This window comes from Ornithodoros turicata, chromosome 1 (genome assembly GCF_037126465.1).
Source record: "Ornithodoros turicata isolate Travis chromosome 1, ASM3712646v1, whole genome shotgun sequence".
Lineage (NCBI taxonomy): Eukaryota > Metazoa > Arthropoda > Arachnida > Ixodida > Argasidae > Ornithodoros > Ornithodoros turicata.
Genome location: NC_088201.1, coordinates 29,060,877 through 29,075,124, shown reverse-complemented (window position 1 = coordinate 29,075,124; position 14,248 = coordinate 29,060,877). Strand labels below are relative to the sequence as shown.

General features: G+C 41.1%; 1 protein-coding gene across 2 annotated transcripts; it reads left to right on the top strand.

The window, feature by feature from the left end:
• Positions 1 to 2,148: 2,148 nt before the first annotated feature.
• LOC135377808 (uncharacterized) lies at positions 2,149 to 11,908 on the top strand. 2 transcript variants are annotated; one of them, XM_064610499.1, is made up of 5 exons: positions 2,149 to 2,617; positions 2,677 to 2,871; positions 2,938 to 3,072; positions 3,775 to 3,909; positions 9,480 to 11,908. In XM_064610499.1, exons 1-5 carry the CDS (start codon positions 2,315 to 2,317, stop codon positions 9,486 to 9,488), a joined length of 777 nt encoding a protein of 258 aa, XP_064466569.1. In that variant the 5' UTR covers positions 2,149 to 2,314; the 3' UTR covers positions 9,489 to 11,908. The 2 variants fall into 2 exon arrangements, with proteins under 2 accessions (XP_064466569.1, XP_064466568.1); XM_064610498.1 differs by having other exon boundaries at positions 9,114 to 11,908.
• Positions 11,909 to 14,248: the final 2,340 nt, after the last annotated feature.

Here is a 14,248-nt window from a genome sequence, read left to right as displayed (position 1 = left end):
CCTCCAGCATATGCTATATTGCAATTGATTTCATCTTGGAAAAAGTGTTATATATATTTTTAAAAAATCTGTATACACTTAGCTAGGACACCCTGTATAAATGTTTCTTCGACATAAGAAGTATTTTTAAGTTTTAAATAAAGTTTGTATTTATGGAAATGGCGAGTGAGATTAATTACCTGTGGCGGTCTTGTATAGATCCCCAGTGGTTATACTGTTCTAGTGCTCGGGTACAGATGAAATAATGGACCTCGCTGCGGGTAATTATATAATTGATTAACTGCCACTGTAACTGTCCTTCGTTTTGTGTTGACTGCAGTTAACTGTAACTGCAATCAGATATTGCGTTTCCTTACATTGTACTACTGGAATTAATTTACTATAAAGACTGCAGTTATATAGTATTTATGGAATGCATAGTACCCTTGGAGCAATATAACTAAACAGCATTGATCAGTTTTACAAGCACATAACATTTGCGAGACCAATCATTTTGTTTGACCTCACCAAAGTTAATTCGTTATTAACTTATATTAAGTTACATTATATAACGGGTCATAATAAACAAAGTTATTTCGCATGGCACACATCACCACTTACGCATCTGGTCATCGGCCTAACGACATTGAGACGTCGCAAAATGTAATAAATAAAGAATAACGATAATTCGTGATTTTACGTCGCAAGGCCGGGGATCGGAACCGGAACTGAACCCGAGCCGAACACCGGAAAAAACGTTATTTTCTGTAGAACCCGAACCGAACCGGAACAGTTGTTTTGCTTGTCCTGAATCGAACCGGAACTGAACCGAAAAAAAAAAATTGATACGGTTACCGGTTCGGGAATCGATTCAGAAGTGAAATAATTGTACTACCGACCGACTTTTTCTTTTTCGTTTATTTATTTTTTGTACGATGCCAGATGCGAGTAAAAGTTTGTGACTGTAGCGCCAGTTTTTTTGCCGGAGCAAATGAGGGCCCTGACCGGGTTCTGCCAAAGGCTTCCAGCACTTCACTTTTCGCTTTCAGCAGACGACTACGAGAGTACAATACAGTAATATCAGAGCCCTGCTTCTCCCTTCGGATGTCCTGATAATCTTGTGCAACGAAGAGGCAGAGAGTGAAACCGAAACTATGCAAAACTTCGTGCGTCTCCCTAGGAACGCTGCGTCTTGAGAATCAAGTTGTCGAGGCAAGGCAGCATAGACTCTTCCTGAAACGGTTATCTCACACGTTTCTCTTACAACCGTGTGTGGTGAGGGTAAGCTCGCTTTCATGTAGCAAAATTACTGCCGATGAACCGGTTAAACCAGGACCGAAAAAAATAACGGTTCCAATCCCTGTAAGTGTCCCGACTGCTGACCGCTTTTTTTCTCGTTTCTCCCTGAGCCGAACCGATATACCTGAACCGGTTCAAGCTGATAACTTCGGTTCAGCGGAGCTAATATGCCTGAACCCGAACCGGACCGAAAAATATACCGGTTCCGATCCCTGCGCAAGGCAACTATGACCATAAGCGACGCCACACAGTGGTCGATTAATGCGTTAGTTTTATCACAGTCCCTCAGTATTGACGGACCGTGGTGTTATCCATCTGGGGAAATTTCACATGCGCAGACATCTCGGCACATGACGCCCCTCGAGGAGACGGCCTGTCTTACGCAACTTGTATCCTGCCACCAAACTGTTGGTGTTCTTGGCCGGGTTCGAACCCACAACCTTGATGTCAGTGGGCAGACACGTACGCTACCAACTGTTCCACCAATGGCGCAAATGATATAAGTCGGAGAGGATGGCAGATTACTGTCACGACGATGTCAGCGACGTTTGAAAAGCGCGCACTCAACAACACAAGGAAAAGGGGTGCTCCCTTGAAGAGTCACGTGGGGTAGGCAAATAGCCGGCAAAAAGATTCTCGCCTCTAATCGGCTCTGGGGGCGGGGCGCACCGAGGCGCACTCCCTCTAGAACGCGCTCACCATCGATTGAGGAGCAAAAAAATCAAAATAGTCGTGCTTCGCAAACCACAAATTATTATATTCAAATATATCGCAATTAGTTCAGACTTAATTAAACCTATCCCAATTCTTCTAGAAAGTAGAGATATCTCATGGCGTATACATTTTGGCAAGCGTTGGTGGCAACTCTGTACCATCGGAAGTTAATAACATAAGCGCGAGCTTCTTCCGTCACGATATTCAATTATGCGTATTTTGATGTTTTTTTCACCCGGAGCGCACACTGTTGCGTTTCTATAGTGAAACAAGATCTTGCATGGTGCGTAAAATCGTCTAGTCGTACTTTAGACCTCGTATTATGAGTGAAAGTGACGGTGATCAAAGCAACGCAACATGTAGGGGTGATATCATCCACTTTGGTGGATCCCACTCTGACCGGAGGGATACTTCTATGCAAGGCAGACTGTCCCATTTCGTTGATGATTCGTGCTTAAAAAATGTTGTCTTGGAAGACGATGCAAGTGCAACCGAAGAAACGAATGCATTGCGGACAGATTCCCTCGGAACTGTAGACACTACGCATGAAGAAAGACGTGTTATTGTCGTCTGCGACAAATCTTACATATTCACCATAGTGGGCGTGTTACGGACGGCTCTTCTGGTAAGTCCGCGCATTGTTTTGGTTTACGTGCTAATTCGCATTCTGATGTATCTTTGCAGCTATGCTCTTTGTTGAGCTTAAGTTGTTTGGCCAGCGCGGGAACTAAAGATTACGACGTCTTGCAGCTGCCTCGGACGGATAAACTTCGGTTTCATGTCTTTGTCTGTGTCTTTACATTCTTGCTCACAGCTGTATGGATAGTTGTTGACAATTCGTCTGTTCTGCACCTGTTCCGTTTCAACTGGAACATCATTGTGAGTTATTTTCCTTGACAATTCTGAATGCTAAAAGAGCAGAATATGCAGTAATTAATTTTTCAGGACACCGTACTGTGCATCATCGTTGCTGTGGTATTTGTGATTTCCTCATCGCTTCTGATTCATACAAAATATGTGTACCAGTCATCATATGTCACCATCATAGAGCGGACCTTGAAGTTGCTCGTCGTTGCTGGGGTGACTATCACAATGTTTTTTTCTCTAATACATCGAGACTTCAGCGTACTTTTTCAAATTCACTGTATTTTCATAAAGCACACAGTTAGTTGAAATGCAGTACATGCTTTCCTTTTTTTTAAATGCTGCAGTGATGAATCAAGCAACACTGACTGCTGCCCTTGTTAGGTGCGTTTCTTTACCAGAGGGGAACTGTAGTGGTGATAGTTTCGTTCTGCACAGTGATTGAGTATAACGTGGGCAGAAGTGTCACAAAAGATCTAGAACAAACAATTGCAAGTGTCACATGTTTCATCAGCAATGTTGTTTAAATTCAGTTAGTGAATATAGTGAGCTTTTCTGAAACTAAATACTATACAATAGTAACCAACTAACCACGATGGCTTCCAATCTTTTCAATATAGCACTCTTTACTAACAAAGTAGTGCAGCCTGTGCACTCTCTTGCAGGGATATTGTACACTCACGCATTGCACAGAACTCTATCAGGGGTCTATACGGGCCCTTCCAGTAGAATATAGGTTCAACACATTTCAACACCATAAATCTGTATGGGCAACAAGCAGTAGATTCGGTAATTTCATATTGCACCCATATAGCAATCCTTTTTTTTTTTTTAAATTTCTGATGTTCGGTCTGTGTCATTATTTGTTTGTTAGAGGAATGCTGCGTATATGCTGAAATGCTTCCTGCTTGTTATTAGGTATTCGGCTTCCTCTGTGCAGCCCTGTTGACTACACTGGCTGTGATTCGATGCTTCCAGCGCAGAAATAGTGGCATGATGCAGTGGCTGACCAAGTCTTCAGCTGGTCAAGACATGATGATGTCTCCCATAACTGCAAGTTGACTTGCTTTTGGCCTTCTTTCTGAGGGGACAACACACATCTGCAGTTTTAAAGCATGTGAAGGATATTTTTACACACACGTGGCATGTTATTCATCTTCTCAGTTTTCATATTTTTTATTTCACAGCAGAGGGAGGTACCACATATGTTGGCTACCAAGGCATTGTTGAAGACTGATATTTTCATTTGCAGCAAATTTTACTGTAATACACACATAGTCACCACTGAGGTGCTGTAAATGGCCAATTTTCCGAACTTGTGGAAGCTACAAAAATAATCCCATGGTTGTAGAGTATCGCAAAGTTATGGAGAATCATATTTTACGCACTGTTTTTCTTATGTGCATTCAACATGCACACATTTTGGAAGTGACAAAATGTACTTGTGGTACAGGCAACAAAGTCTTACCGTGAAATTTATCATGTGCTCAGGCAACATGTAATGTTACTCTGGAAATGGTTCAATATGTGCAGTGTTGGTAACGACAAGTTACATCCACCATATCTTAGTGGTGTCTACATCACTAAACACTGAATATTGACATAAACATTATGCTATCATTATGCTGAAACCTAGTATGGAAAAGTGGCAGGTTTCATAGGGGCCTAATTTTTGCAAATTACACTATCGTCATTTTTCTGCAAATTGTTGACAGAAGTGTGGACATTACAGTTTCTACCAAATGAGTGTCGCAAAGTGGCTAAGTAAGGGCAGTTTATTGTAGAACCCTCGCTACTTTAGCACACCTGCGAGTATTTACATCTGCTGAACATGGATTCCCCACTCATTCCAATGTCCTTTTATCATTCCACACTCGTTCTCAACTCTCAAACATAAGCTTGAATGTCGACATCAAGTTCACCAAGGAAGGGTTTGACTCCACAGGGGTGTTGTGGAAGCACTGACAATTCCCGGAGTCCCGGCAAAGCCTCCGCCAAAGTTCCACCACTCAGATGAGCTCCATGGTGCAACTGCAGAGAACATGTACTGCGAAATGAGTGTTCCACTAAATGTTCCCCAAATGTGCATCCAGTTTAATTTGTAAAGTAGCATGCAAAAATTAAGTAATGTTGAGCCACAGTGTAAAGATTGAGCCGTTCCTTTAAGGATTGGTTGAAAGTAATTGATGTGGAAATAGTTTTGTTCCGTGGGGCGCTTGATGGTGCCCATTTGTACAAGAGAAAAATCTTCCCAATGCTTAGTGCCTAAATCTTGGGTTGGTATCATGATAATCCGCGAAAGTTATGATGTCAGCAGTGGTTGGCAGTCTTATACTGTGCAGTGCCAAACATGTCAGTTGTGTTGACAGCAATCCTCATGTCCTTACCATGCACTGAAAAATGCATACCTTGCAAACAGCACTTAGTATAGCATACTTATCATTAAGACCTTGCTATTTTTTGGGGTGAAAATCCGATGCAATATTTTAAATCCTCATTTAAGGGGATATGGGGCGCTATCTATGTAGTTGAGTGCTTTTGGGTTAAAGTAAAAATATACCTTTAGTCAAAGTCACACCAGATAATACCTGCGGTAAGGTTATATGGAAAAATGTTTGTGTTGCGTAGAAGTTTAGTTTTTATAACAAACAGTGCTGTATTGCAGTAGTAGGATTTGTTATGCACCTACTAGGGGCATAATTGGTACCAGTCAAATCAATGAGAAGAACAAGAAATGCACCTTTTTACCTGTTTACCTATTTTAGTAGCATGTGGTTAGGTACCCAACATATTTCTGATGTTACCAGTCACATGTTTACTAAGCTGCAACATGCTCCGAGGTGGAATTCAGGCAGTTATTTCACATCTGATGTCCTTCTACTTGTTGTGTACATACTTCTGTCTTAAGGCGGACCCACTTCTTAAGAAAGTCTATGGGGAATTTTTGTTCACAGGGTTCTCATAAATCTTGCTAAATTTCTGCACGAAACAGGTACAGGCATGTTCCTCTCAAGTTTATCTAGAGAATGACATATTTTTGAAGGCCTAACGTGATCCACTGATTTTTGGCAAATTAAAGTTTGTCAAATTTTCAATACATGGGAGTCTATGGGAGATGCAACAAAATCACTTCTCACGGCACGCACGGCCACGATATCTGGGCCAAAATGATGTCATTCCCTACAGTAACAGTCTAGGAATTGATTGCAATCAACAAATTTGACAAAGTTACTGCAGTTTTCCAGATCCCTGTGTAAGAAAATAATGGTTTTGTCGTTTGCTAGCATGTCCTGCACGCTGGCGCCAATTACATAACTTCCTTAGAGCGCAGAAGGAAAGCAAAACAAAGAAAACAATTTTCTGACGGTGCTGCCATCCCTCACCGGAAGCGAACGTAACTAGATTGCACGAGTCTGCCTTAATGTGTAGATATAGAAGAGTAGGACGGTGAAGCTGGAACACCTGGATTGCTGAAACAGCGTCATTGTGTGTTGGGAAGGATAAATACAAGTTGTGTGTAGTGGCCTGAGCGATTTGAAGCCATTATTCTTGCAGAACATGGCAAGCTCCTGTATATGATACTGGAAGGGAAAATGATTCCTCGCTCCGCAGATTGGCTCAATAATGTCAAGGCTGCGCAGGCCACGACACCACTTGTTCACCACTTTAATGAACAAAGCAGGAGGAGGCAAGTAAGCTGGTGTACTTTAGACGACAGTGGTATTTCGTCGAGTTTGAGGAAGCGGAGAAGGAAACACACACAAAACAAAAGAAGTGGACAGTGTGTTTTGTGTGTGTAGCGTTCTCCACTTCTTCAAACTCAAGGAAAGGCCACCGTTGTCACTTTAATGTTTGTCAAACCATTCTGTCACCAGTCTTAATCTTTGTACTGGTGCATTGCCATCCACATGCACCACCTTCTGAGTACATTTTTCAAATCATTGAGTGCACGTAGACCACCAGAGTGGCTTGGTAGTCCTTGGAAGTGATGTGCGCATCGAGAACAATTGGTGGACCTCGAGAATACTGGTATATCACAGGTCAAATCATCACTGATCCACGTCTTTGTTCCCCCTATTCACAAAACATACTAGTTCCGAAGCCTGTTCACACGTGTGCACTCCGAGATGTGGGAGAGACAGTGAAGATGGACTCATTGAGAATCTTACATGTTTAACACCAATCAAAGCCCAAGAGTGCTCAAGAGAGAGATGCTCATACCATTGCAGCCAAAGCCTGGCATGGGCACCGGTGGCCTAAGGGTTTGCAGTAACTTTGGCAGATGTTGTTTTGTTTTCTGGATACAATCTCTGTCAGAGGGCTCTTTTTGACAGTTTCATCTTGCCACAGCAATTGTTCCTATTCTGTGGTTCATCCCTATTTGTGGTATGTCAACATGGTCCTGGGTACTGTGGCTTTTGATACTCTGCAAAAACTTGCTTTTTTTCGGCACAGAAGCACTGTCAAGGTGATACGTGTGTCATCTGGGTTGTAGCACATGACATACTCCAGTGCTACTGCTTATCTAAGTCGATGTCACACCGTGCCCTTCCTTATGAAATTTGAGATAAAGTTGGCCACCAGTAATTCTTCAGCTTCGTTGTCCAACTCTTGTACAAATCCTTGGTACAGAATTAGTGAAGAATTTCAGGTTTTGCGCTTATGGTGCACATGATTTAGACAAATAGATCAGGACACATTGTGCGTTTGCAAATAGTGGTAATTTCTATGAATACCATACCTTTGACAACTATTTGCACAGTAAGCACTAACAAGCTTTATGAAGATTTTTGTGATGGCCTTGGTGGCCTCCTACGTCTCAGTGACCTCTATCTTACTATATGGGCTACGCATTCCTGTGTGACACCGACCTTCTCGACAGAAGTACAAGTACATGAGCTTCTGGTGGAATAGTTATCGTCTGCTCCTCGGTACAATGCATGTGTGGCGGAGATTCGGGGAAACCTAAAACAGATGCTCTTTACAGCGAATGACTAGGAGGGAGCACGGGTACGTAGCGTACCATCTCTTAGGGAATGCAGCAGATGATTAGTCCCCATGAACCTACCAAAGTGGGGTCTCCTGGGTTTCCTTGTACATAAAACTGGCCCTCTCTGCTGTGTTAAAGTTTATCAGGTGATCACTGAGCCATTTATAGCCAAAGCTCAAATGAATTAATAGGTTCAGCTGAAATGTTGGCAGGTGAGCTGACGATGTTGATCCATGAATAAACTCTAATGCTAAGGAACATAGGCAACGTGACGAAAGACTCTAAGCACAGCTGGTGGTTGTGTTTAAAGTGCCACTCTGGAATAAATAGCGTGTCTTGAGAATCCTACCAAATTTATGCCATTGCAATCTACGTGTCGCTCACCATATCTACCAAAATATATTGTGTGACACGAAGTACGTATTATAAAATTAATTAATTATTTTGATGAATTATTTTGAGAAGTAGGACATCGTGGAGCGCCCAATATAACATTGCTCCCTGAAGGTAGATTTCCGTCTCCTCAGCACACCTGCTGGCTGTCTCCCAACGTGCAACAGAAATCTGAGACGCGCGCTGTCGCTAGGAGACGGACGGATGCCAGAGCTCCAGGTGACGTCGCTGTCTTGGAGAATTACAGGTTTTTTCAAAAATTCGTGGAAGCGCGTAATGTTCACTGACAGCAGTTATACTGAGTCTTCGAGTGAGGTTAATTTTCTAATATGAAATAAAAGTAAGCACCATTTGTTTAGTCTATGGTAGCACTTTAAGGAGGAGGGGGAAAGGAGTGTTTTCAACCATGCAGTGTAAGCCAAAGAGGATTTACTAATACAGTTCCCAGTGTAGTAAATCTCCATCTCGACAGCCTTTTTAGATCACCAGTCTGACCTTTTATGACCTCGGAAATATTCAACATAGGGATACAGTTGTTTCGCTGGATTGAGTGTTTCATGAACGAGGAACTGCCCTTTTAGAGACTTCTCCAGCCTTTTTGGTTCTGCGGCTTACACAGCACGGTTCGAGACATTCCATTACTTTCTCCTGATTTTTTATTCTTTTTTCAGGAGTTGTGCGTGTGCACACACACACACACACACACACACACAAAAAGAAGAGCTAGTAGATTTGAGATTGTGACTTTGAAGGCAAAAGAAGGCACTTGAAGTTGTAATTGAAAACTGTTAATTAAAATGTTGACATGACCCCAATGACAGGGTTGTATTCCGCCATGGAAATTTACTAATATACCATTATTCGAAATTTTTAGACACCGCCAGTTGAAGTTGAAAATGACCAGTCTGAGCAACACCAAGGAGCCACATGATTCATCTTACAGGGTTTTCTGGAGGAGAAGGGATGGATGTCCAAGGATGCAAAGAGGGAGGTTTTTCTTCCATGTGCATCCCCTCTCCCCCTGAAAAACATTAGCATTGCAAGTGTTCTCTATGTGTAACCCACAGGAGCAATTTTGCTCAGGGTCCCACAAGCCGCCCTGTAGTAAATCTTCAGCTGTGCTTTGAAGTTTGTGTTCTGCTGTCCATGCTCTCCAATTTCAGTGTTTACTTACGGGCTGATCTGTTCATAGAGAATATGTAGGTATTTGAGATTCTCATTGTGTTTTATGTATTCTTAGGAGCTTTAACTACAGAAGATGTCGTACATGCGTGGCTACAGAAGGATAATGCTGGGTGACAAATCTTTTTGCATTGCTTAATTCTCAGTATATTTGTATGTGTGAAACCTCTGTGCTTACATGACACTGTGTGTTTAGTGCATTTGTGAAATGTTAGATGTCACAAGGAGTGCCAAGTGCTGTACATGACAATGGTTATACCCTGTCCTATATGGAGTTACCCCGCAACTCCTGTGAAAAACGTCAAGATGCTTTATTGTGTACTTGTTCCTGAGTTTTTGCAATACGTATGTGTGCAATGAATATGGCGCATAAAATTGCTCGAGTAAAGTTTGAGCAGGCAAATTTTAAAATCTTAGCTTGATGTAATCAGTTCTTGCACATAATGTGCATTTTCTACTGCATTATAAGTAGATCAGAGAAGGAAATACGGGAGTCCAAGTACAAGGAAAAGCCTTGATACAAACAAGGTGTTCTTCTGGGTACCCAGAAGTCAAATGTCTGCCTGTTTGCAATGTTGCTGAATCCTGACGTAAACCTGGTCGTTTAGGTGGTTGAGGCTACTACCGCTATGTTGTGTTTTGTGTACATGTAATGTTACTCAAGCTGTCAAGCTAGCAGATGCAGTGAACTTCAGAATGGTAAGAACAGCATGTGAAAAAGGATTTACATTTTGTGTGTGGCGTTGTTTATAATGCTTTCATATACTAAGCCCATTATGGCAATATGTGTTGCTTTTATGATGAACCCTTCACATTATTACACAACTTCTCCTGGAATACTGGAAAGCTACTTAACAGAAAGAAATGTTGCATTGAAGATTTAAAAAAAGGCTGGGAACACTGACAAATCCTGCAAGTGCGTAGATTTATTACATGAGCATTGAATGCTTTGAAATAGTGGGATAATATATTTTATATGCACATGATACCAGAAATGAGGTTTAACACTCAAAGTTACTACTGTTTTGCTTTGAGAAGAGGGTGACCCTGCCATGCACCATGTATTGTATTTAACTGAACAAATTTTTAGAAGAAACACTATTGTATTATGGTCTCTAGTCACTCAGTTTTTACATATTAATTTGTTGAGCCATAAACCAAAGACGCTTTCAATGAAAGGAGCAGTGTAGGGTATCAAAACTCTTTCAGTTTTTGTTTAAAAAAAATGAGATTGCACCCCAGAATACATACACAAGTGCATATAAATAAAATAAAAAACAAGGCCTTTCCACTTTTATACTTGTCTAAAAGCAAGATTGGAAAACCTGCACTGTGACTTGCTTGGTCAGGCAGCAAATGTCATAACTCACATGGCCAGTGCATTGTTCAGCACAAAAATGCCTTATATGGCATCCAGTGAAGGCAGTTGCAGTATAAATGATGTGAAAACCAGATCTTGTGGTCTGTTGCAAACACTAGTCCAATTTAGAGAAGTGGGACATTGTATTATGTTTGTTCAGGAGAACTGAACAAGAGATTTCTTCATGATGTATTCTGAGGCAGACATACATGCTCGCGTCATGGTCCCTTTGTGTTGTTGCGTGCCGCACCGTATTGTAGTGTGGGATGATTCGAACAGGGCTGGCATCTATAAGGTGGTATAAAAATTGCTCAAAGGCGGCACAGAGAAGTATTGAAATGTCTTGCCCCTTTCTGGAAGATGCCATGCCAGCATTGAAGCAGCCACAAGTTCAAATTGTCAGTAAGCACTATGGGTTAGTTTAAATAGAATGTTTCCCAGCAAACATGTAGTACCATAAATTGCACGATGATGTAATACCAAATAGAGTGGTGACCGTCTAATGGGGGTGGTTTATGTTGTTTACATAATTTTCAAATAGGTGTTATTGTTCAAATTTGTTACAGGGAGGAACATAGATACAACAACAGTTTTTTGTTTTTTTAACTTTGCAGAAAGTGGGTTACTGGTCCTACACATTTTGTGGTATTTCAGTCAGTAGCAACAGACACTGAACACAAATTATATTTATTACACAAATTCATCCTTTAAAACAAATAATCCACCGTCAATCTACAATACCCTGCAAGAATTATTCAGCTCGAATTGAGACAGAAAGAAAAGTGAAAATGAAATTGCATTTTGTCTTTTCCTGTAATGCTCTTCCATTTTACCAAAACATGTTCTTTTGGATATAATCTCATGTTCTGAGTGGTGTATTTAATCCTGTCCAAACTCATATCCAACATGAACATGTGATTACCTCAGAGATTACAGTTGATCTTTTGTACTTTCTTTGCTCTTTTGGTGCACTGTCTGTGTGACGTGTTTTATACAGTGAAGTTTTAATGCTTTTTATCTGACCACTGCAAATGAGTAAGTTCTTTCCTTATTTGCTCTGTCATGTATATCAACAGTGTATGATTTGTACAAGTTGTGCTTCAAATATACATGGATACCAAGACATACCCAGATGCATTTCTTCATTTCCTCTTGCCTGTTACATAACATTCAATCCATAAATATTCAAAGAACTGAACTTTCTCTCCTAGATAAAAGCTCACTTTGTTCCTGTGGTCATTTTCGTGACGGTGCATTAGGAGTCATGTATTTGTTGCACAGGTAAGTGAGGTACTCTAGCTGTTGTACAGAATGAAAACTGTATCTGTGCTGCTCTCATAGCTTTCTTATGCAAAAATCTTTATTGCTCCAAAAAAAGGACATCCTGTTGGTGAAGGAACAAAATAAATTAAATACGGACAAGAGAAGGAGGGAACAGCATTTATACATACTCTCGCATTTATACGTAGCATGCATCATGCCAATAGGGTACTAACATGAGCTATATTTTGTTTTACAAGTTTGCAGGTCTGCATGCTGTGGAGAGGAGGGCATTTTTCTTTCCTTTCAAGGGAATTGCATAGTGTGTCTCCATAGCACCTCGATTACCTTACCTGCAGCCCTTCAGGTGGTGACCAGCAATAGCTGGTGGTCATCCCGTAATTGGCCAACAGGGATATTATGCCCTGGACTTTCATGCCAGGCAGGTGTTTGTTTGTTTGTGTAGTGTATGCTCTGTCCCGCTGGCAACTTGCCATGTTGCCTTCCATTCAACAGAAACGTTTATTACATAAGAAGCATTGGTCTCAACACCTAGAGTACACTCGACTACTATTTTATTCTGAAGTGTTGGGATCAGTGTTCTCGCAAGCAATAAACAGTCCCACGTCTTTGCTTCAATCACAGTCAACCCATATCAGGTCGTTATCCATTATGTCAAGCGTTGAAAATATTCCAGTTTTCATCAGCATTTCCCAATGATATCAGGAGACATCAGGTACTGCACCAGAACGATCTCCTTGAAAACTGTTTGTAGTGGCAGCCGTATCTCTTTATGTGGCAACAGTAACAAAAACGGAAATGCATACCACTCCTCTATCACCAGAAAGCGAAATAAAAATGATTATGTGCTGTGGAATTCCAAAGTGTGTTACTGTTGTGCAGTGACACGCACATGAATGCAAACATGATACAGGATGCAGAGATGTTTCTATAGATTTTCTTTCTTTTAAATTGTAGAAGATATGCGATCTCACCGAAGCAAAATTACATGCTCTTCAGATGCTTCCTACTAGAGTGTCTGCTCTAAAACTAGAGGAAGTAGTGTAGAGGGTACCGAGACCTCTAAACAGGGATATTCCCAGGATTTTTTTAAACCCAGGTTTATGGATTAAGTGGGTGAACAAACAGGTGTATGCAATAAAGTACTTGTGAGCAGAGGTGGGCAAATGCCTCACGATCTTTGCCCTCACCTCAATTTTCGTCCTAGATGTTTTTCCTCACCTCACCTCACCTCAATTTTTTGGGGGAATCTTTTTTCACCTCACCTCACGATATTCCTGAAAAAAATCCTCACCTGACCTCAACCTCCTTTTAAAATTATTTTCCTCACGGAAATCACTCACTTCTTCTTTCTACACAGCCTTCTTTCTAAAGTATCTTCCTCACCTCATCTCACTTCAACCTACTTGTGATAATTTTTTGCCTTGTCTCACCTTAAGCTGTTTCTGTAAAATGTTTTCACTTCACAATTGCTCTGTCAATTAGGAGTGGCGTCGCTCATAGCCACAGTTGCTTCGCAGCGCTAACACGGAATCAAAAAAGTATTAGGGGCGGGTAGGTGTATATGTTGTAGTTGGCTTTTTGCTGCTTCGTTGGTTGATTCCTGACAGCAAGTTACAAGTACCAACTATTAAGATTCATTACCGTACTTGGTTCGTCCTTCTTGCAACAAGTATCTACAATCAGTAAAAATTGGACATAGAGTACATGGGTAGAGAAGTTGCACAAACCGAGCGATTTTGAGCTGTTTGTTTTTCATACAGGCAAAACAGGAATGGCTTTTATCAAGTATTTCTCAAGCGAGAGTGATAATGGAGCTGCGGAGGTCATTTTCGGGATGGTATGCAGCTACTCCCTATACTTCGAATTACTTGTACATTTCGCATTTTTGTCTGTTATGAGCTTATATTATCGATCAATATTATTTAAATAGCAGACGTATTCATTTGTAGCTGGAATTTGGGGACCCTCTTCAACACCCTTGTTTTGAAGCCATCGGGGAGGTGTGCTGCACAGATTACTAAATACTTATGTGTTGACTTAATTAAATTACTTTATGTGTGCACAAACCCCTTGTGCCTCTTCACCTAACTTCATTGCCATACTAAAAGCTCAATGGTTCAACTTGTGGCAATACAGAATTTGCGCTCTTAGAGCGTGTGTTGTTGCCTCCATTTCTTACATCA